The sequence below is a fragment of the Schistocerca serialis genome, chromosome 1 (assembly GCF_023864345.2).
Source record: "Schistocerca serialis cubense isolate TAMUIC-IGC-003099 chromosome 1, iqSchSeri2.2, whole genome shotgun sequence".
Lineage (NCBI taxonomy): Eukaryota > Metazoa > Arthropoda > Insecta > Orthoptera > Acrididae > Schistocerca > Schistocerca serialis.
In genome coordinates, this window is record NC_064638.1 from 722,861,034 (window position 1) to 722,884,499 (window position 23,466).

General features: G+C 42.2%; 1 protein-coding gene and 2 non-coding genes across 7 annotated transcripts in view; 2 read left to right on the forward strand and 1 right to left on the reverse strand.

The window, feature by feature from the left end:
• Window positions 1-23,076, forward strand: part of LOC126481487 (ran-binding protein 3) — a 312,296-nt gene extending 289,220 nt beyond the window's left edge. For all 5 annotated transcript variants that reach the window (XM_050105271.1, XM_050105280.1, XM_050105287.1 and 2 more), the window contains 2 exons: window positions 14,986-15,044; window positions 20,072-23,076. In XM_050105271.1, the coding sequence (XP_049961228.1) occupies window positions 20,231-21,988 (1,758 nt within the window). In that variant the 5' untranslated portion in view covers window positions 14,986-15,044; window positions 20,072-20,230 and the 3' untranslated portion in view covers window positions 21,989-23,076. The remainder of the gene's footprint in view (window positions 1-14,985; window positions 15,045-20,071) is intronic.
• On the reverse strand, window positions 2,994-3,066 carry Trnaa-agc (transfer RNA alanine (anticodon AGC)). The gene has a single exon. It is a non-coding gene; the product is annotated as a tRNA-Ala (tRNA).
• On the forward strand, window positions 3,198-3,270 carry Trnaa-agc (transfer RNA alanine (anticodon AGC)). The gene has a single exon. It is a non-coding gene; the product is annotated as a tRNA-Ala (tRNA).
• Window positions 23,077-23,466: the final 390 nt, after the last annotated feature.

A 23,466-nucleotide genomic window follows, 5' to 3' on the forward strand; every position in this document is an offset into this window, starting at 1 on the left:
AATTCTAGAGTTTCATACACCTGTGAGTACTGCTTGTATGCTGTGCAAAATTCATCGAAGAATCTATCTTACTTCGGAAGGAAAGTGTACCTACAGAAACAAATACAGCCAGTAGTAAGTGAAAAATGATGAAATTTCACATGTAAAAACAGGTATTTTGCTACGTTTTTGAACTTCCACTGCTATGAGTGTGAGTCCTCAATCCTTCTTGGTCATGCTGACAAAGTTTTATGAATTTATTTGTAAAAGTATAGACAGTAGAAATTAAAATGTTCTGTGGTTCCTCTCCTGCTCCAAGTCGGCCCGTTTGACGTCCTACCCCCCTTAAATGGCTCAAATGGCTCTGAGCACTATGCGACTCAACTGCTGAGGTCATCAGTCGCCTAGAACTTAGAACTAATTAAACCTAACTAACCTAAGGACAGAACACAACACCCAGCCATCATGAGGCAGAGATAATCCCTGTCCCCGCCGGGAATCGAACCCGGGAACCCGGGCGTGGGAAGCGAGAACGCTACCGCACGACCACGAGATGCGGGCCCTACCCCCCCTTAAACAGCACGCACGGTAGTAGTCACAAAGTCCCGTGCTTCTACATTTTTATCACATGACTAAAAGCCTGTTGCCTTAAAACAGTTAAATGCTATCTCACTATTTCCATACAAGCGGATCCTGGTGTATGCATTATCCAGGAGATCTGCAATGTTAACTTGTTTTATGACATTGCCAGGATTTGTATGTAGCCACGAAGATGCCGCTATGTTGGAACTCTTTGTTTAGTATTATAAAGAACGATCCGTTCAATGATTATAGACGATGTGTCGCGTGACAAGGAAACGATAGCATTATTATACCGTAATCACCGAGCGAGGTGGCGCAGTGGTTAGCAATCCCGTCTCCAGCCATCCTGATTTAGGTTTTCCGTGATTTCCCTAAATCGTTTCAGGCAAATGCCGGGATGGTTCCTTTGAAAGGGCACGGCCGATTTCCTTCCCCATCCTTCCCTAACCCGAGCTTGCGCTCCGTCTCTAATGACCTCGTTGTCGACGGGAGGTTAAACACCAACCTCCTCCTCCTACCGTAATCACGAGGCAGCTGAATTGCGTCTAAAATTTTTGGTGTGTGCTACGTTTATACAGTAAAAGCAAAATATGTTTCTGGTCCCTTTTTACTAGTTCCAGGCATATCATGAAATGTTGTAGCTATCGGACGTTTAGTTTTGATGTTATCTATCCATTTGTCGAGCATTCAAATGCTGAGTTTGGTGGGGCTTCCCTTTTTGAGAAATCATTTGCTCTGCTGCGCTTAAATATTAACATCGAAGGTATTAATTGGCCTTCCGCATTCATTGCACGTACATACACATGTCGGTGTAATATCCCTTTCTCCGCTTGTGATTGCGTCCACGTAGTGTTTGAAATTTCGGTCACTAACTTCAGACGGTTTGTGAATTGTGGATAATGCTGTTTCATATTCGGCCATCAGCAAAGTTATGTTCGTGTAGTATTTCCTCCACATATTTATTAAAAAAAACTCGCTAATCCGCTCTTTATTAAACCTCTTCCTTCTATATTGCTTCGGGAACTCTCAAGGACAAAGTTGGATGAGCTTTCATAAACCTGCAATACCATTTTTACTACTTATTTTTATCGAAGCAATGCGGTGGCTCAACAAGTTGGGAGGCAAGTTTCATTACTTCGATAACAGTTACTCTGAAGAAACTATACTATAAATTAATTATTTGCTGTGCTAATTCATTTCCATCTCTGCTGTCGTATCATTAGGTCTTTCAGATTTTGATGTTTTATTTAAACCCTTCAAATGATGATGCAGTGTAGGCTTCGTATATTGTTTTTCCTACATCCTAAACCCTTCAAATGATGATGCAGTGTAGGCTTCGTATATTGTTTTTCCTACATCCTTCATTACATCCAATTTGATAATGCCGATGTTTTAATAAAGCTTCGTTCATATCCTTCCGCTCCCACTTATTGTACTCTCTGTTCACGTATTGATCAGCTGGAACGAACAGTGTTCAGTTGGTATGCAATTTCCATCAACACCTATCGTATCAGTACGATTAACGATTTCTCCACAGGCACGACTTACGACAGTGACTCTATTACTGTTTCAAACCAGAACTACAGGCATAACCTCGAAGTTTTGTAGCGTTTGATTATGTTCATCTCTAAAATTGCTTACAAATGAGCGAGAGAAAGTAATAAAAACAACTAACTTCGTTGTTAATTATAGTCCTGTCACGACAACCAGCGCTCCGCCCAACTGTTTTCGCTTTCATACTTGACAGCTTAGTTCAGTATTAGACCACTTATCGCATTTTACGAACCTGTGATCAGATATTACCGGATTATGACTTAGCTGTGGTGCGACTAACGCAACTTCATCCTACTCTGTATCTCCATCATATCCACAATAGCAATGATTCGGGTTCATTGGCAGAAAGCAGAAAGAGTTTCAAAAAGCATCAATTTGGCTAAAAGTGGTAGGCATATTACAAAATATTTGGCAGCACAATATGTATATTCAGAAATTTGTGAAGCAAGAAAAAGCCACCTGAGTATGTGTATGTAACTGTGAAGTAGTATTTAAAAAAAAAAAAGTTTGTATTCGTGATAATCACACGTTCCATATGATTCCCTCGGATTGTTATACATAAATAACATTTCTTCATAGAAACGCTCAAACACAGTAATTAGAATGAAAAATGATTGCTTAAAAATAATATCTACGGTAATTGTACTTGTAGTGCACATTATGCGATACATGTAGACAATATCTTCCGAGAAGTAAAATGTGCTCGAATGGATGATGAATGTGAGATAGATTCGTCTGAATTACGCTGAAGGAGCAGTGTTAATGACTGGTAGAGAAATCTTAAAGTATACCATAGTCACAAAAATGGTTCACTGCGATAATAGAGAAAAGTCACAGATACAACGGCGCATAAACTGACAAAATAAAAAAAAAAAGCCTGGAGGCGCCGGGTATCGATCCCGGTACCTCTCACATGCTAAGCGAGCGCTCTACCATCTGAGCTACGCCCCCAGATATTGCAGGATTCTGCTGAGGTAGGATGTCGTTCCTTGTAGCAGACTCGATTTCTCGTTGCGTCACTCGCGGCTGGGCGGTGAAAGTTGCTTAACCTTGTCACCATTGGCGCGGCGGAATTTTAAACTGGGGGCGTAGCTCAGATGGTAGAGCGCTCGCTTAGCATGTGAGAGGTACCGGGATCGATACCCGGCGCCTCCAGACTTTTTCCTACAAAAGTGTCAAGGTTTTTTCGACAAAAATGTCTGTTGGAATGAGGTAACAACCTTTACAATGGTCCGAAAACTAGTAATTTTTCGCTTTGAAACTGTTGCTTCTTAGGCATAAATGGAGACAGAATGTTGATAAGTGAGACTACTTTACGAGTAGTAGATCGTTAACTGTATTTTGAGATGCTGCCTGAGAACGATTCACTGTGGCTTGCAGAGTACCTTGATGACGCCACAGCAAAACGCGTCCAACCGAGCGCTGCACGGTTCTTGCCGCAAGTTGACCTATAATAATAAAAACTTTGAATTTCTCAAAATAAGTTATGGTCCTGTTGAATTATTGGGGAAAATGTAATTTTGATAATTATAAGAATGTAACTCAAAATGGAAATGGTTAATTGATTTTGTAATCTTTTTGATAGGTAATATGTTTCATCGTATTATAACAAGTTCAGATGGTTAGATGTATTAAGCAGGGGTAGAAACATAAGACAGGCGGAACAAGGTCCGATCTGGCTTAAAAAAAGTGTACTTTTCTATGACCTATACAGTGTGACACTATTAGCTGTACTGTCTTTTGCATATACTTCACAAAGAGCTAGCGAACAGTCGCACCTTGATACGTCTTGAGATTTTTGTATTACGCCACATAAGATATAGTAAGATAAAGACTCGGTTTGCCTTCCGTATCCGACTCTACATCCTCGTTTGCCCCACCGTCTGTACAGACAGAATCTGATAGATGTACAAAGGCTTCTGGGTGTTCCAATTACCATATACTGTTGGCTTTTCCTGTTTTTCAGTTCGCGTTCCCATTTCATTAGTTTTCTGAACATACACTGTCAGTCATGCAGCTTCTGCTTCGCCTTACAGTCTTGCAAGCTTTTCTTCCATGTCACGATATCTTTGTGAGAAAGCAGACAGATGCCATCAACATCTTTTCGTTACGTTTTTCAGCACCATCAGGAGTAAGACAGGTTAAAGAATACATCCCTGTCCCTCCCCAGGATTTGTTTGGATAGTTCCAGTAGGTTTTCCATTGCGCAGCATCCTAATTTGATATCCCTCAAACAGTGGTTTCAAAAATGGTTCAAATGGTTCCCAGCACTATGGGACTTAACTTCTGAGGTCATCAGTCCCCTAGAACTTAGAACTACTTAAACCTAACTAACCTAAGGACATCACACACACCCATGCCCGATGCAGGATTCGAACCTACGACCCTAGAGGTCGCGCGGATCCAGACTGTAGCGCCTAGAACCGCTCGGGCGCCCCGGCCGGCCAAACAGTGGTTTAATAACATTGATAATCATTTATTGTATTCCATATTTTTCGAAGCCATGCCACCTAATTCTCCTATTAAGAGAGTCAAAAGCCTTTTTCTAAATAATTAAACGTAAGGTACAGTATGCTTCGCCATTCTGTGCCCTGCTCAAGTATTACGCGTCGAATGTTGATCAGATCGGCACAACTTCGCTGTTATCTTTCCGTAGCCATGCCTCCACACAGTCCTTATTACGATTTAGCATTAACCTACAGAATACTTTACGTGGTTCAAATAAAAGGCTGATGCCTCGGGTGTTTTTAATTGTTGATAGTATCACGTGTGCTTGGCAGCTTAAGAATCAGTTCTTTTTTCCAGTCGTTTGATTGTTTCTCTTCTGCACACAGCTTCTGAAGCAATGGATGCAGTTGAATTGCGGTGGTGCCAGTGTTTGCTTTTAGCAGCTCAGATGCAGTATTATCCATTCGTGGAGCCTTGCTGTTACTTATGTGTTCGGGGCCTACTTTGATGTTTGCGTTTATTTTCTCACTGGCATTTAGCACAGTCTACTGTCTCAAGCCGTTTTCAGGTTGCTCTCTGTTAAGGATCGGAAAAATATTGTGCTCATCTCCTAAGTTTGTTTTCTTCTATCGTCAACTATCGACCCTCCTGACTTTCACAGGTCTTTTCTTGTTGAAACTTTTTTTTTAAACCTTATCCAGTGATGCCGTACACTTCTGTACCATCGGTCCTCGCTGCGGATCTCTCTGTACTCAGAGCTTGTTCACCCATCCACTTTTTACTATCAGCCCTCAACCCTCACACTCCACTTTACTAGAGTGTCAGTAGCTGCGTAGTCAGCTTGTATTTGAGTTTTCTGTTACCTTGTTTTACTCATATTTCGTTTTGCGTTAATCCCCTTTCTATATTGATCAAATTCCATGTATTTCAGACAACCAATCTTTCTTCAAATAGTTTTTGGACCCAAGTGCCTGTTGGCTCACGTTGCAGCAGATGCCCCTACCCTGAGTACACAGGTATCATCATTATTTGCGAAATCTTCCCGTGCTTTTGGAGTTCTTCAAAGCAGTTTCATAGTTCAATACGGAATTATTTTTCTTTCGCCGTTAATCTTAAGTCTTCCTGCATCACATTTTTTGTTCCGTTGTTCGAGCTTTCTATTTGTAGCCAGGATGTTTAGTCTAAAATTTGCGACAGTAAGGTGATTCTGACTGCGAATACTAGCTCCACGTTTATTTTGCACTTCCATCAGCGACCTTCCAAAGACTGGCGCAGAAGTTTGAAGACATATCCTCATTTTCATTCATGTACCCAATTCCATGGGCTCCCATTACATGCTCTTGGCCTTAATTGTTGTTTCCAGCTCTTGCATTTAGGTCTCCCATGATAGTCAAGATGCCTGTTATGCTGTTTCTTGTAATACTGTTGTTTTAAAGGTGGTAAAATTCTTTTCTGGTCAATATCTGAGGAGCACATCAGTGGATAATACTGACATTACAAGTGTTAAGTTAAATCGTGCTGTTAGTAGTCTTTCTGAAAGCGGTTTCCATTCCGTTTTTGCTGTTTTGGTTAGCAAAATTCTATGTATTTTCTCCAAATACTCCAGAGGTTAAAAAGGAGCATCCAAAATCTAGCCGTGTCGCCTTACAAGAATGCATGCCCAGATAGCAAGGGCAGACTGTGTTTTTATGGCAGCCACAGATCAAAGAGTATGTCCATGTTATAACTTCTCAATTTGTTCGTATAATTTATAGATCGAGGAAAAATGACGGTGAAACGGTCCAGTTGACGCACGTTAATGTTCCCACGCGGAGAATTTGCGCAAACGGCACGGAGTCACGCTGATGGAGCTGGAGCTGCTGCCCCTAATTGCTTCCGCCCCAGCAATCACGCGTCGCCGTAATTACCTCCGTACTAGGACCGTCGCCATTCATGTGAAATATTACAACTATATGCGCCACCTCACTACTTCTCATCTCTAGTTGGTATAGTCGACGAGTAGAAGCTTTCATTTCTGCTTTTTTTTTTTTTTTTTTTTTTTTTTTTTTTTTTTTTTTTTTTTTCCGTAACCGAAAATTCTTACAGGACAATTTAGTGCAGTACTGCTCGAGTCGGGGACAGTGAATTTAACCCTGCTGTTAGAAAATATCACCTCCGAATCAGATCGATGAGATAAGGATTGGTGACGGCATGTTGCTGCTGACCGTTAGGCTGGACCGCGACAAGACACGTTAAAATCCAAGACTCCGTCCAGGGTCTTAATTGAGTGATGGCTTGTAGCACTGTAGGTGGTGTTCCATATGACTGCCTCACTACGGCAGTATGCGACTGGTGTGAAATGATGCGCCCCGTCGCATGCAGGAAATACAGTGCACTGAAGGAAACACAGCTGTCCACGGTAATGTAATTCAATCGTGACTTATTGACATTCTCAGACGCGAGTGTTCCTTACATTCATTGTACTAAGTGAATTATTTGTATACTTCTATGTTTGAGATTATCACACAGTAAGAAACATAAGCAGGACAAAGGACGCCAGAAAAAAATTAGAAGTTAAAAAAATTAAAAGAAACTGCATTGGCCTTCCATTAAAGAATCCGTAACTCAAGTATTCAGTAAATGCAACGAAACATTTTTTTTTATTCCTGGTAACTGATAGTGAAACTGATGTGCCATGAGATTTATGTATTTATTTATTGCACGAAATCAGGTCGTGTTAAAATGTTTGGGACGAGCTTTCAGTATATACCGACACCGACTTCCAGCATCCAGATTTTTGTGTCGTCGGCCAACTACATTTCTCAGTGAATTTTATAGCAAAGAAAAAGTCAAATAACACTGCTAGAGTATGAAAAAGATTTGAACTGAGGTTTTACGTTTTAAGATTAGAGGACGAGAAAGTGTGACGCTTGTAGTAGTTATTGTGCTTCATTGGTTTGCTACCTGAGTGACAGATTCACGTGTGTTCATGCATAACTAGACCCCCCCCCCCCCCCACACACACACACACACACACACACACACACACACCTCTGTAGGACCAGAGATCTTCGTTGGCGTCGACATACAAAAGTAAGTTCTTACCTTTAACTACGTCGGGATACTGGGCTCAATCGGTCCGTGCGCGAGAGTGGTTGGTACCAATGTAGTCCAAACCGACGCGCGCGAAAATACGATTTATCAAGGTGTCATATCTCGTGTTCTGTTGATCACAGACATAAGGGGACAAGCCCTTAGCCTAGCGACCGTTTGTATACTTCTAGGAAGGACGGCCATACTGTAGCTATCCTATGGCACAGGGTCAAAATTTAAACATTACACACTTCTTCCAGCCAAGGCAACTTGAGTAGATTGGTTGGTTCCTGTAAATTGGATGTTGTCTAGTGTGGATGTTAGGTGGTTTGTAAAAGCACCGTTTGTTCAGGGGCGGTTCTCGAGAAAGCCCCGAAAAACTATGATTTTTCAGTACGAAAATTACCAGTTCTGTGGATGGCTACTTCATAATTTTGGTTGGTTCCAGATCGTCGAAATTTTTTACCTTTTTTTTTTTTTTTTTTTCTTAAGATGATGATCTCAGAGAACATCGAATCTTTTTTCGATACCATAATCCGTTAGCGAGAGCCAAAGGTTCAGTTACACCGTTTTGTGCACATAATTTTCGATCTTAGGCGTATGTGTAGTTTTAACTGACGTAGTGAACACATGGCAGGTGTTGGGGTCATTGCAAGGTTTCTGCGGTCACCAGCCGTTTTTCACCATTAAAACATTATGACGTTCTATCTGTGAATAATGAGCACTTTACGCTTACACAGGCTGCCTCGAGTTGGAAAATGTGCTATGATAGCATCTGGCAACGTAAGCACCTTACAAAAATTATTTTATTATACGAAATTTTTGTACTTGCAAATAAAACACTGCGTGTTTTGGTGTACTGTTTATATGTGTCAAAGTATGTAAATGTGTTGAAGTACATAAATAATCGAAACTTTAGTGATCTTCAGAATTTGTTTTATATGAACAGCGCCACGCGGAGTGGCCGCGCGGTTTCAGGCATCGTGTCACGGACTGCGCGGCCCCTCCCGCCGGAGGTTCGAGTCCTACCTCGGGCGTGTGTGTGTGTGTGTGTGTGTGTGTGTGTGTGTGTGTGTGTATGTATGTGTGTGTGAACTTTAATACGAAATCATTTCCTCAGTTTCCTCCTTTCCCCATGCCTACGTGTTGCAGTTTCTCTGTCTAGAGGTCAAAACCGCGAGAAAATCATCCCCAAGTATATGCCTGTAGAGGAGACAATAGTGGTTGAAGAGAAAGGCAGCAGACTTTAAGCGGAAAAGAAAGAGACAGTGGTAATCTGAGAGAAAAGTATGGGACAAAGACAGTGGCAGTGGGACGGAGAGACAGTGAAAGTGGCGGAGAAGGAGATAAGAAAGTGCGATAGATTGGGGTGAAGGCAGAGACAGTGGGAGAGACAGACAAAAGAAAAGGAGACGGTGGAAGAGAGACATACATAGACAGTGGCAATGGCAGTGGGAGTGAGGTGTGAAGGCCTTCACTACTTTTTTTTTTAGCAAATGAGAGGTGTTTGACGAATTGCACTGTTCCGTTTTCTCTGCTTATTTCCACTCATCACGCCATTCGTACTTCACAGTAGCTTTCATTTGCCGCAGACGGTTAATCGACGTAAGAACTGAGATACTTCGTAATTTTCAGTTAGCTTATTAAGGCGAGCTTTAAATCTAGCATGTATGGAAGAGCTGATCTGTAAAAAGAATATTTGTACTTATGAAACAGATTGAATCGTGCTGAAAGATGGTGCACGTTGATACGATGTTCACACATCTTGCGGACCTCCATTCGATTCCTATATTCACAGGGAAAAGGCATCCCATACGCTCGTCAGTCGAAAAGGGGTGTTTGTTAGATTTCTGCACGTATTTTGTCGCGAGCTTGACAATATTGTGCCTGTTAATGCATAACTTTAACGTCAAATTAAACAGTATAGTTGTAGTACGATACTATCTCGCTGGTATCGTAACAATGAAATGAAACATTCCACAGCGGTATGTTTTTACTTACAGGTTAAATGAAATTTTAGTAATTCCATTTAAATAACAATTTTTTGAGGTCTGAAAATGTGTTTATCATACTCTAGCTTCATTAAAATATGTCGGGAAGGGGAAGGGAGAAAAATTTTTCAAGTGCCAGTTATCGATCTAATTACGTCTCAGGTGCTAAGCAACAGCTTTACCATGCATGCATGCATGTGAATCACGCACACGTGGTCCCCAGCCGGAGGAGGAGGCCGCATATGTCTTCAAATGTGAAAGTTGGCTATGCGGCTGTTCACTTTGCAGGGTGGATACATACAATGCACCTCGGGCGTAGCGCAGTTGGTAGAGAGTTCACTTAGGTTGTGAGAGGTATCGGGATCAATACCTGACGCCTCCACCGATTTTAAAAAATAATTTCCACTTCATAATTTTCATTTATCAGCTGTAGTTCCATCATCTTCATAGCCGTTAATATTACAGTTTTTCTGTGCCTTGATGGCGTATTAAAATTTCGAAAAGTAGTATTTAATGATCGAATGCATGACTCGTAGCCATAAATGTATGATTTTAGCTAATGATTAAAAATATTAGCTAATGATTAAAAATATCTAAAAGTTATTGCAAGTTACATATTTTTAACTGTTGAATAGCCTCTAAGTAAAGGGAAAAAAAGCATTCCCTTCATAATTGGTGGTTTTCATCAATCGACAAAATCCCTTATGCCAATACTCGATTTAACTCTAATCTAATATACATCAAAATGAAGGTTTGTTTGTTCGTTCGCTCATCTTCTGTGTGTTTCCGCACCATTCATCCGATGGCGGTGACACTTCGGTGAGTATTTGTGCGAGCACCTTTAAAGGTTTTTGTAGAGATGAGAACCTAACTACCTCCCTTAGGTGTGGGGGTGAAAACGGGTTGACACAAATAACTCAGAAATGTCTGGAGCAATATCTGTCACATTTTTGTTTTGTTTATACATGATTCATTACTTGTATAAGTTGGGGTGGGGATGAGGGTAAGGTGACGTGACATGTAAAAATATTCAACGACCGCTATTAGTATCAAATCCATAGTGTTTGAGTTCGCTAAACTTATTGATAAATCACACTTACGGTGACGTTTCACCGCTAGTGTTGCGGAGAGAGGGCGAGGGTGTGAAAAGATAGTGACATATCAGAATATCTCTGTAACGTCTGAAGTAACTTCTACAAAATTGGCACATGTAACACCTGCTACGTGGAAAAATTTACTGTGACAGTAAGATATTCGTAAACCCCTGTGGCTGAGAGTTTAGTCAAAAGGTGTGACATAAAAGCAAAACTCAGAAACGCATGGAGAGGTTTCAACCAAAATTTGATATATAGACGGCTCATTACTGGTATTAAAATACTGTGGAAGAAAGGTGCTCCATTAGATATATTTAACGATGAAACAGCAGGGCGAATTTCGCTAGAGATATGGATGAAACACGTCTGCATTTATATTGCGTAACACACATGTTTTGGCGAAGCCGCGAGCAAAATATTAGCACACTATACAATAATCGCTGTTTGTTAACTTTGATTCTCTTTCAGTATTTTCGTCGCATCATGACGTATGCATTTTCTAGTAACCCACTCCCAGTAGTCTCCTCACTACGTTTATGATTGTCGAACACTGTCTCTTGCATTTGCAACGAAATTGTTCTTAGTTTGATGTAGTGAAGGTTCAACAAACACGTTTTTATTTTATTCAGATTTATTCAAGGAGTAACTTTCGCTTAGACTTACTTTTCTAACACACTTACATCTACATGGTTACTCTGCATATCACAGTTAAGTGCCTGGCATAGGGTTCATCGAACCTACTTCACTGTAATTCTCTGTTATTCCACTCTTGAACATGCTCGGAAAAAGCGTATGTGCGATCTGCGATCTCATATTTTCCTTATTTTATTATGATTATCGTTTTTCCCTATGTAGGGCGCCGTCAACAAAACATTTTCGTATTGGGAAGAGAAAATTGGTGATTGAAATTTCATGAGAAGATCCTGCCGCAACGAGAAGCGCCTTCGTTTTAATGATGCCTACCCCAAATCCTGTATCATGCCCGTCACACTCTCTCCTCTATTTCTCTATAATAGAAAACGTGCTGCTCTTCTTTGAACTTCTTCGGTTTACTCCGTTAATCCTATCTGGTAAGGATCCCACACTGTGCAGCAGTACTCCAAAAGAGGACGGACAAGCGCAGTGGCAGGCAATGTCTATAGGAGATCTGTTGCATCTTCTGGTTGTTATGCCAATAAAACGCAATCTTTGGTTCGCCATTCCCACAACGTTTCCTGTGTTCCTTCCAAATTAATTAGTAATTCCTAGGTATTTACCTGAATTTACGGCCCTTAGATTTGACTCATTTATCGTGTAACTGGAGGTTAATGGATTCCATTTAGCACTCACGGGAATGACCTCACACTAACACTACCTTGTTGAATGCCAGAAATAATTTCTGTTTTACTCATTGACTTTCCGGTCAGTTGCTACGAACTGTGAGTGTGTCTGACACATCTTCTCTATTCTTCTTCTATTCCGCGATACCTACTTCTAAGTTACTCATGTTGGCAGCGTTCTTGATTCGAATTCTGGAATATTTGCTTCGCCTCCTATGGTGGAGGAATTTCGGAAGGCTGTGTTTAGTAACTCTGCTTTAGCAGCACTGGCACCGATAGTATTTCCATGCCCATCGCGCAGAGAAGGCATCGATTGTGCCTTGCCACTAGCATGCTTTGTATACGACCAGAATCTCTTTGGATTTAGTGCCAGATGCCGAGACAAAGTTCCGTTGTGGAAACTATGGTAAGCATCTCGCATTAAAGTTCACGCCAAATTTCGAGTTTCTGTAAAAGATCTCCATTCGTTTAAATTTGGCATGCTTTTTTCGTTGTTCCTGCTGCAACTGTGTTCTGACCTGTTTTGTGTATCATGGGGGATCAGCTACGTCGTTTGTTAATTTATTTGGTGTAAATCTCTCAATTGCTATGGATGTTATTTCTTTGAATTCAATCCACATCTGGTCTACACTTCCATTGTTAATTTGGAAGGAGTGTAGATTCTCTCTCAAGAAGGCGTCAAGCGTATTTTTATCCGTTTTCTGAACAGATAAATTCTTAGTTTATTTTGGTGGGTTCGGTAGTTAAGGTATTCAGTCTCGCTGCGACAACCCTGTGTTCACTAATCCTCGTATCCGTTTTGATGCTCGTTATTAGCACAGAATTATTTGTTACTAAAACCAAACCTCCAAATGTCAAGACACTGAGATCGGCACCAAACTTTGTATGTAGATAGAACGAACTAAATCGGTGTTTTGGTTTATACAGTGTAGATTACGCGCAAACGGTAATTAAAAGTTCAAAAATGTTCAAATGTGTATGCGAAAACTTATGGGACTTAACTGCTAAGGTCATCAGTCCCTAAGCTTACACACTATTTAACCTAAATTATCCTAAGGACACACACACACACACACACACACACACACACACACACCCATGCCCGAGGGAGGACTCGAACCTCCGCCGGGACCAAATTAAAAGTAACACCACGACTACGGAGCACATGAAAGGCATATCTGTGAGTGACAATGTTGTAATCTCTCGTGGGTAAGTTGATAGAGCGGGGTTCGTCCTACCAAGGATCCCTCGTTCAAACCGCATAATGATAGTTTGTTTTACCTGTTTACGCGTGAAACTGTTATGTGGGTGATCATTTCCCTGGCGTGTGGCAGGACTTTTCGGAGTTTGAAGCAAAGTTCTTTGGGCAGTCTGCTTTCGCTTAGTTAGTTGAAAGAACCAAACCTGTAGAGCACATGTGTGTAGACAGGAGTAGTGTTCTGTCGGACATGTGCGACAGAACAGACACCACTCATGATGAAGTAGCTAGTCGATATGTTGTTTCACAGAATAAAAATGAACAATCGGATCAGTAGAATAAAGAAACAATTGCTTCGCACCTGCGGGTATATTAATGGTCCCATACAACACTTTCACGCATAATGCAGTAAAAAATAATTAATTGTCATCATTGGAGTATGATCCCGGGCCCCGTGGTATGACGATCTAACGCTATACGAACTTCGCCGCGGAAGGTATACGTATTAGTTAAGCACAGTTATGCGTTTCCTGTGCTCCGTAGTTCTGGGGTGACTTTAATTAATGTTTACACGCGTTCTGGTGGACGACAGCATATAGTACGAACTAAATCGGAGTTTCCCAGTTGCCAAGAATAATCTCTACCCATACTAGCTCGCAGGAACTATCTACGTCAATTTCGCTACAAGATACGCTACTTCTAACAGCAACAAACAAGCCACCGCCAACTGTATTTAGCCTGTCCTCTCTGAACACCGGTAGGTCCTTCGCAAAAATTTCGGCTGAGCTTATCTCCGGTTTTAGCCTGCTTTCAGTGCCTATAACGGTTTGAGCATCAGTGCTTTCTGTAAGCGCTTGGAGCTCTGGTACTTTCCCAGCACAGCTACGAAAATTTACAACTTTTATAACCGATGGTTCCTAGATCTCCGCCCTTCCTGTTTTTCACGTGCACGTTTTGAGACTGAGGCCTTTCCCCGAGGCCGTCTACATTACTTAAAAAAATTGCTTGTACTTCTTCTTTTCAATGAGTGGTTTAGGTACAATCCATGGCATCCGAGCATGACTAGCTCTGCTTTTTTGATTTGATGGTCCTCCCCCTCCCCCCCCCCCCCCTCGTCATAGGATCTCACATTACCCTCTGAGGATATTCTCCACTCTAGTTAATTTAGAAACAATACATTTCGACTGTTTAAAACAGAAAAACAAACATCACAAGTAATCTATCAAACATATTGTTTGTTTGGATGCACGTAAGATGACTCCTACTTTCTCACTGTCGAAGGACATGTGCAATTGTTACAGTGTATGTGAGTGTGTATATGTGTACCAGTTTACTTGTAAAATCAAAAATATTAATTCGAAAAGTAATGGCTGACAATGATAGAAGCTGAAGATATGAACCTGGCTCTCCTGCTTATTAGGCACATGTGTTAGCCATTACACCACAGTAGCATTAGAGGTAACACAGCTGCATGCACTACTCTAGTACCAATGTCCTCCCTAAACAAACTCCAATTCACACCTTCAGTGCATTAGACTAGGATATCCGTGCAGCTGTGTCATTTATACTGCTACGGTGGTGTAATGGCTAACACATCTGCCTAGTCAGCAGGAGACAAGGTCACCGACCGTGACACAAATTTTAATTTATTTCTTCAGCTTTTATCATTACCATAGATAGAGTTGAGACTCATATGTCCCAAGGAATGTCTGACATTTCAGTGATATTTACTTTTGTATTTGTTGCAGGTCAGTGAATTTGCACGACTGGTGTGTGTGTTTGGAGTCATCAGAGGTAGATAGCCACGGTAAGTTAAATATTTTGAACACTTGTTCTCACAACTGTATTTACAGAGACGCTATATTCATGTCGAGTCCATAATTAATATTTCATCTTGGGTAATACTTAAATAACTGCAATCATTTTTGTACATGTACGCTCGGATGTCAGAATGTAGAGACTGCGCCATAGAAGAACTGCGTTGTGCATTTTTGTGAGAGAAAGCTCTTGATGTTTTTGAGGACACTCCACTTTCATCCTTGACAATAACAATGAGAGCAGGAAAATCCATAAATGAGGAAATACTTTTTCAATCGCCATTTTCACATCTAGCGCGCTGTTTCAGGAAGTTAATTTAGAGAGACTAGTTACTCCACAGTTTCATGTTTCTCAGTGTACGAGTTTGTGAAAAAAGTACAATGATTATGTGTTGCATGTCATATTTGTGCGGTACCTGACGATTCATAAGATCGACAGCTGGTGTTAGATCTTGCCGCTGGAGAAGTTGCAAGTTGTTAAGTTTCTTTCCACCACTTGGGAGATTCTTACCTCCTGCAGGCAACTCAAGTTATTACAGCCATAAGTACTGTCCAAATTCGTCTACTACAGTAGTGTCGGCTACTGTGGAATTCAGCACCAACACTAACAAGGAAGGAGAGAAGTTGCTATGGCCAGTGGCAGAAGTCCAAAATCATATGTACGTAACACTTGCAGATTAATGGAACACTTTATTCCTAAAAAGAAAGAAACATAACTTCTTGTTGTGATGTGACGTGATGTGTTTCCTGTGCCTCCTACATGCAATTAGTTTTTCACTCTACTACTACTACTAGCAGAATGCAGACAAGTTTGGTCTTCCTATTAACTCAGTACTGCTGATCTCGAAGTCTGAGACCGAACTGGACCGATCAACGAAGGGCGGCTGGTTAAGTCAGCGTTGACTTCCACGGCGCTGCGCTGGTCGGTGTGCAGTTGATGTTTATTATTGCACAAGAGTAATTTTGACAATTTTTGCATGAATTAGTACTATTAAAAACTGAAACTCCCTAATTTGTACCATATCACGGCCTTAGTACTTCGAATAAATACATTAAAAAGGAAGTAATCGGATAGCCTGAATTGTTCTTTTGAAGAAAATGATTCGTGTCGTGGTCTGTTAGAACGATCCAAAGTTATTGCTACCATATCTATTTTCTGCTTGCTTTTGTGCATGTAAGCAGAAATTTAATTGGTACATTGAAGACAGGTCAAAACTTTTGCAGCTTTCGTCACCTGTTGGTGACTTCATTAGCGCCAATCCGACTAATAGCATTGCCCCTTTAATAGGACGGAATATCATGTGTGGAAGCTGACAGAGATTTGCAGAATCAGTGACTGCGCTACCTCTCCTCTTCTCTCCTCTCATTTTCCCTCCCTCCAATTTTACAGTAATTTTGTGCTGTTGTATATAGTTGCGTGCTGCACTTTGACAGTCATTTAAACGGAAAGTGATACATTTTATTGTTTCCGCTTCTCAAATTTCACAGCACCAGTGAGCATATCTCTCATGAGACGCATGTTTTCGTGATGTAATAATACCTTCGTTTTATAACGTAGATTCTTCATATTTTGTGAATAAGTCTCTCCGCAATGAACATAGCCTTTCGTGCAGCGTCTCCTGTTGTAGTTCAAGCCTTCTTCTGAGACTCTGATGCTGACAAAGTGAATCTATAATGAAACACGCAGCTTTTCTAGGAATTTTCTTTTTCTCTTCTGTTAATAAAATTTGATAAGGATCCCATATCGTCTAAGAGCACGCAACACATGGCCGAACGAGGGTTTTGTAAACGACCACTTTAGCGCGTGAATTGACTGTCGTAGTATTCTTCTAGTAAGTCAAGCAACTACCTAGTCCATGGCTAGATTTGTACAGCCTTTCCATCGTAAATTACTCCCACAGATGCACTTGTCTGTTCAAAAGTATGCGGTAACTCCTATGTAATGCCGAATTGGTCAGTAGATGTCGCGAGAGGCGGACCCACAAGTATGAAAGGAGGCTGGGAGCATTGGGTTACCGGTTGAGAAGCAGCAACAGCAGAGGTGGTCTGTCAGGAGAGCTCAGTGACTCCGAACGTGGATCTAACATCGGTAAATAATCCATCAGGGACATTTCACCCCCTTCTAAACCTGTAGGTCTATTGTTGGTGATACGATTGTGAAGTGGAAACGCGAAGGAGCAGTCGCAGCTAAACCAATCGTGGCATACTTCATGTACATACGGACGGGAACCGTCGATCATGGCAAAAGGTGGTTGTAAAAAATCTCGCGTGAAATCAGTGGAAGGGATCACTCGGGAGTTCGGAATTGCTACCAGCAGTCCAGCTAGCACAGTGATTGTGCGCAGGGAATTAAAAAGAATGAGGTACAGTGGCCAGCAGCTCCCCATAAGCCAAACATTTCTGTAGTCAGTGCTGAGTGTCGCTTGAGTTGGTTGAAAGAGCGATGCCACTGGACAGTGTAAGGCCGGAAGCAAGTGATATGGAGTAACGAATCACGCTATGCTCTGTGGATACCCGATGGGATGGTTTGAGTTTGGCGAATGCCTGGAGAACATTACCAGCCATTATGTGAGGTGCCAACAGAGAAGTAAGGAGGAGGTTGTGGTACTGTATGGGGGCGTTTCGTTTACAGTGTGGTTCTCTTATTGCAGTTAGCACCGAGCGAGGTGGCGCAGTGGTTAGCACACTGGACTCGCATTCGGGAGGACGACGGTTCAATCCCGTCTCCGGCCATCCTGATTTAGGTTTTCCGTGATTTCCCTAAATCGTTTCAGGCAAATGCCGGGATGGTTCCTTTGAAAGGGCACGGCCGATTTCCTTCCCAATCCTTCCCTAACCCGAGCTTGCGCTCCGTCTCTAATGACCTCGTTGTCGACGGGACGTTAAACACCAACCACCACCACCTTATTGCAGTTAAGAAAACTCTAAATCCGCAGGGATGTGAACACTTTTCACAGCATTGTGTACTGCGTTTAGTAGAGGAAGGGTTCGGAGACGATGATTATTCTTATCAGCGTGACAATGCACCGTCTTACAAAACAACATATGTGAGGAAGGGATTTGTGGGCAGTAACATTCCTGAAAGTGACTGGCCTGCCCAAAACTTGTACTCAACGGAACACTTGTGAAATAATTTAAAACGCCGACTTCGCTCCAGACCCCGGTTTCCATCATCACTACCTTCTTTACTTTTTGGCTCTTAAGGAAGAATGGGCTGCCATTCTTCCACATGCATTCAGACACCTCATTGAAAGTACCCCACGGAATTCAAGTCGCCATAATGGCGAAGGATGGATACATTCCATATTAATGTCCACTACTAGGTGTCCGGATACTTTTGAACAGATAATGTATTTCTATGTATGTCTTTGTTTTTACTGTGTCCAACGGCTGATGGCATATCGGATATTTTCATTTCTTTACACACATTAAAGTTATTTATATTTAAGATAAGATACTAATATTCATACTAGGTGTTGTTCTTCAGCGGTCTCTACGTTTTGCGACAAGTTCCTAATGATTTCACATCCGTGTACACAACTGCGTCGTCTGTGGAATACCTCAGGAGTGATTGACATACGTTATAAACATTGCTCGGACCTATTGCGCTGGCACTTCTCTAGTAATCGGTGCTTCCGATCTTTTTCAGATGAAATTCATATTGACAAATCATTCCTCTTTGAATTTGTGAAGTTTCGTTTTCTCCATTTTCCAGCAGCTTCTATTGAAGCCAAGTTTCACCACTCTCTTGTTTCTTATCGGTTTGATAAAACGCATTGTACCTAAGAAAGACTCAGCATTTTCGAGATAAGGTACGTTAGGTCTGAAGCGATGTTCATCGGACGCTACTTCCGCATCCCATGACACTTCCCCATTAGGACGATGCATTAAGTTCTGTTTGCATGGAAGTCTTCAGTTCAGTCGCTTACCTGATCGAATATTCGATATGTAATTATTTCGGTTACTAGGCGACTGTATCGAAGACACTCTGGAACCAAAGAAACATGCCGTCTTGTTCCTTCCGGACGTTCTAACTAGAAGAGCAAGCTTGGTTCCACGCGATCGGACATTGCGGATGCAATGTTACTGTGGGATGTGCAGAAAATGCATCATGTGCGATGACAAATGAAGTCAGTGAGATAAGTCTATTCTTCTGCGGAGATTCGACTCTTCTTTTATATAGCAAAACGACTATCATATTTTTTCAGTCGTGTAATTTGTTTTGTTGTTTCAGCAGCCTACCATACACCGTTGCTAAACATGAGGCCAGTTCTCCTACCTTACTAAGTTTGACCTTACGTTGGATTTACTGACTGCTCGATTTCATTGAATTCTTCAAACATTAACAATCATTGCGCTTGTTTTCACTTGGTCAGCTTTTGTAGTAACTTTGTGATTATGTTATTGATCTGTCTAGAGTTTTGTCAGTCCCTTTCTGTCATTCAGGAATAAACTGTGTAAGTACATGCCAAACACCCGTCGACTCTCTTCCTCGAGAGTTGATTGTTTGCTGTTGGCAGCTCGATTGGTTTCTAATTGTTTGAATACATTTTTGCTATGTTTACAGCAGTGCAAAATTTGAGCATGTGTGGTGTCGTAAAAATGCAATACCTTTCTCGCGTTAAAACCCGGTTAATGATAACAAAATAAATGTGAAAGCGATAGGCATTCTCATAAGTAATATTACGCCACTAATGTGTTGTTTTATAGCAATGTTATTTCGAACTGGCTGGTACCTTATAAATATGCATATTTTGCGTTAAAATTCATTTTTACTTTGACTCTGAGGAAACTTTGTACGAATCTGTGAATTAACTTTTGCACTGCACCAGATTCGTTAGTGTCGACTAATTTATTGAAAATTATAATACTTATTTGTCTGATAACTGATTCCATATTGATATTTTACTAAAGCTATTCTGTCTTGTTCATATCTTAATTTAAAGACATATACAATGAAACTGAATGTGAATTTTATTTTTTTTAATTATTTCTTTTTGTTCTTTTGATAAACTAGAGTATACTGAAGACTGGAGGGATCCTTAAGGAAGAAGCCAGCCAAAATCAGCATCTACAAGGCACTTACTGGAAGAGTACGCGGCTTAGCAGCGATTACGTGACACCGAAACCAGTGATCGTGTGAAACTGTAATGAGCAATAGCTTTTGATTAATTTTATGGACACTAGGATGGAAAATACTAAACCAGATGTGCTGCAGGACGGTCCGCTGGACGAACAGCGGAAGGATAACGATAATGTTGGAGATGCCAATAATTCGTTGTCGTCTGAAGCTTCTGTTGTGGAAGACAATCGCAATGAAGAAGTGAAGTTTCAGAGAGACAAAGTACATACTGATCCTCCCGTATTCTCCCCACTGAAGAACTTTTCGTCCCGCCCGCCAACAGATTCAGTAGCTCATCCTAACGTTGGGAAACCGTTGCTACTGCGGCCGTCCGTGCTATCGGGAAGTTCCGCTGAATTGGGAAGTGCCGCATCGAAACCGGACAGTGGTTCCTTTTCTTCTGCATTTGGTGTGAGACCCATGGCGTTTTCCTTTGCGACGGCAACTAAAGATCAGGCAGGATCGGCGAGGCCTTTCCTTCTGCGTCCCTCGAAACTGACAGCTCCCGTTTCAGAGCAAAACGACGGAACGGGAAAATCTGCTGCAACGTCTAGCTTATTCGGGGCCAAGCCCTCCATTTCTTCCGATTTATCTAAGGAGCCTGCTGCCGGGTCAAGTCCGAGCAAGCCCATTTTTCTTAGGCCCTCAAAGTTGGCCGTAGCTTCACCGGAGAAGGGGTCAGATCCCATTGCAGGTAATGATTCTGTTGGAGACGAATCAAAGACCGTCGCTTCTTCTGAGTCGGGCTCAGATGTTGGAGACGAAACAAATGCCACGAAATCTGCTGTTCTTAGACCTTCTCAGCTGGCTGCTACTACGGCAGATTTGCAGATATCAGAAAAAACTGCACCTCCGAAGAACCCGTTCGCTAGAGTACCCGCTTTTAGCGAAGATAAAGAGGAGAAGGAAGAGAAAGGGTTGGGAGAGAGTGGTGATAGTCAGTGTGCATCAGAAACTCAGGTTTCCAGTTCGACGGCGCTCCCAAAGTTTGTTCGGCTGACCACCGGATCGTCTGTTGTCACTCCTGTGGTGTCGGTACCACCGGTCGTCAATCCTGTTGTGACAGTGGCATCTGCGCCCCCTACTTTTGTGTTCGGGCAGAACTTGTTAGACAGAGTAGAAACGAAGGAAAACAATGCAGCAACTCAACAGCATTTAGAATCGAATGGAGCTAATTCCTCCGAAATGTTGTTCACGTCGGTGATCAGGAAGGAGGACAGCAACGACGGAAGCAACAGCGAAGGCGCGGAGAGGCCGCCGTCCAAGAGCCTGAGCGACGCGGCGAGAGAATACGAAGAATCGCGGGCCGCCAAGAGGAAGTACGAGGAGGTGGCCGTGGTCACCGGCGAGGAGGACGAGGCGAACGTGGTGCAGATGAACTGCAAGCTGTACGCGTTCGAGAAGTCCAAGGGCACGTGGGTTGAGCGCGGCCGCGGCACATTGCGTCTCAACGACCGCGAATCGGCGCTGGGCGCACAGTCGCGCGTCGTGGTGCGCACGGCGGGCAACCTGCGCGTCGTCATTAACACGAAGGTGTGGGCCGGCATGGTGGTGGAGCGCGCCAGTCCCAAGAGCGTGCGCCTCACCGCCATGGACACGACCGGCGAGGTCAAGGTCTTCCTCGTGTCCGGCTCCCAGAAGGAGACGGAGCAGCTGTACAAGTCGCTGGTGGCCCGCGTCGAGCGGCAGCGGGCTGCTAACGCGCACGCCTCGCCGCCCGCGCGCACGGACTCGGACGCCCCGCCGACCAATCCAGAGCCGAAGCGCGTCGCGCAGGACGCCGACACGGGGGAGCCGGCCGCGACGCTCTAGGCACTGCCTTAGCTCTCTGCTGCTAGTTAGAGTCTGCCTTGTTCGTGTCGTGGCCTATACATGATCGTCATTGTTCACAATTCCTTTCCTTTCACACCCCCGTATCATATCTGCAGATTAACACCACCATTTGCGCCATTCCTTCTGACAGCTTCGTCCTAAACACTTCTTTTTTCCAGTTTATTTACTTGTCACGGTGTGTGTATTTATTTATCCGGATATGTGACGATAAATGATCACATCATGTGAACAGGAAACCCCTCGTTTATAGGTCCACGCTGCAGAATAGCGCTTTAAATGTCGATGGCGCCCTCCCCCGGGTGGCAGGTTACGTAATCTGAATGACGGAGTCATGTTGTTGTTAATAAAACACCGTCTGTAGGTACTGCCTCTCTGGATGTTTCATTATCTGCTATAATTTCGTGGAATGCTTTTATTGGCGTTTCGGACAAACGGGTTATTGTGCTGAACTTGGGATACTGGTAGCCTCATCCTCGGGGCCCACAGTGGCCGTGCTGACGTGAAAATGTTAATGAGCCCTGGGCCCTCAAATGTCAGCTTTTTGAGTTTGACTTTGTGTTAACTGACACTCAGCTGCTTTGGACATAGTCTCCTCTAACTAACCTGTTTCCCGCGGAAGTGCTGAAGTAAAGAGGCCGCTAAAAGGCGTTACACAATTTCTTATTTTCATTTAAATATTTTACAATTGCAGATCTTTGCCCAATTTGTGATAATTTTTTTTTCCTTTTTTTAGCATTTCATTGTAATAGATATATTGGCAGCAATGATCGATGTGTTCGCTATTATCACTCGCTTCTCAGAAGCACTGTCTTGTGTACGTGTCCTACATAGACTCGGAGACTAGTGGCACCTATTAAAACTTGAAGTTTGTTGCTGTCCGTATACTTTTTTGTTCTGTGATTTGTTTCTATGATTAAATTAGGAAATAAAATTATCTTGTATGGCCTTAACAGATGAATGTACTGAGACAAATAATGTAACAATGTAGATGTCGTTGGCGAAATGACAAGCATATCAAATGGCGTATTGAAAATGATTGTTTATGGAATAAAGAAAATAATTTTTGATTTGGTGCTTTATTATTCCTTAAACAGGGAGCATGTACCAAACTAAAATCTCTTAAATTCTTCCTCACTCCGTGATACAATTAACAAAATAATTATAAAAACAGAGAGACAGGAACATTAACTTGCTGTCCTTCCATAGAATAACTGTGCTCTTTCTAGCCACATGTTGATTTTATGTGTGTGACAAACTATACCTGATAAGCTCTGAGCTCAGGAAAGTGTCAGTAGGCAGTTGTTTGTAAGGGATTTCGTGACATATGAAGCTGCCATTTGTTCTCAAATTTCTTCTTCTAAAATAAACCTTCTCCACCCATTATTTACTGACTTCCTTTTTAAATCTGTTGTGAAACTGCAAACACTGAAATTAAAAACTAAAACCAGTACCAATTA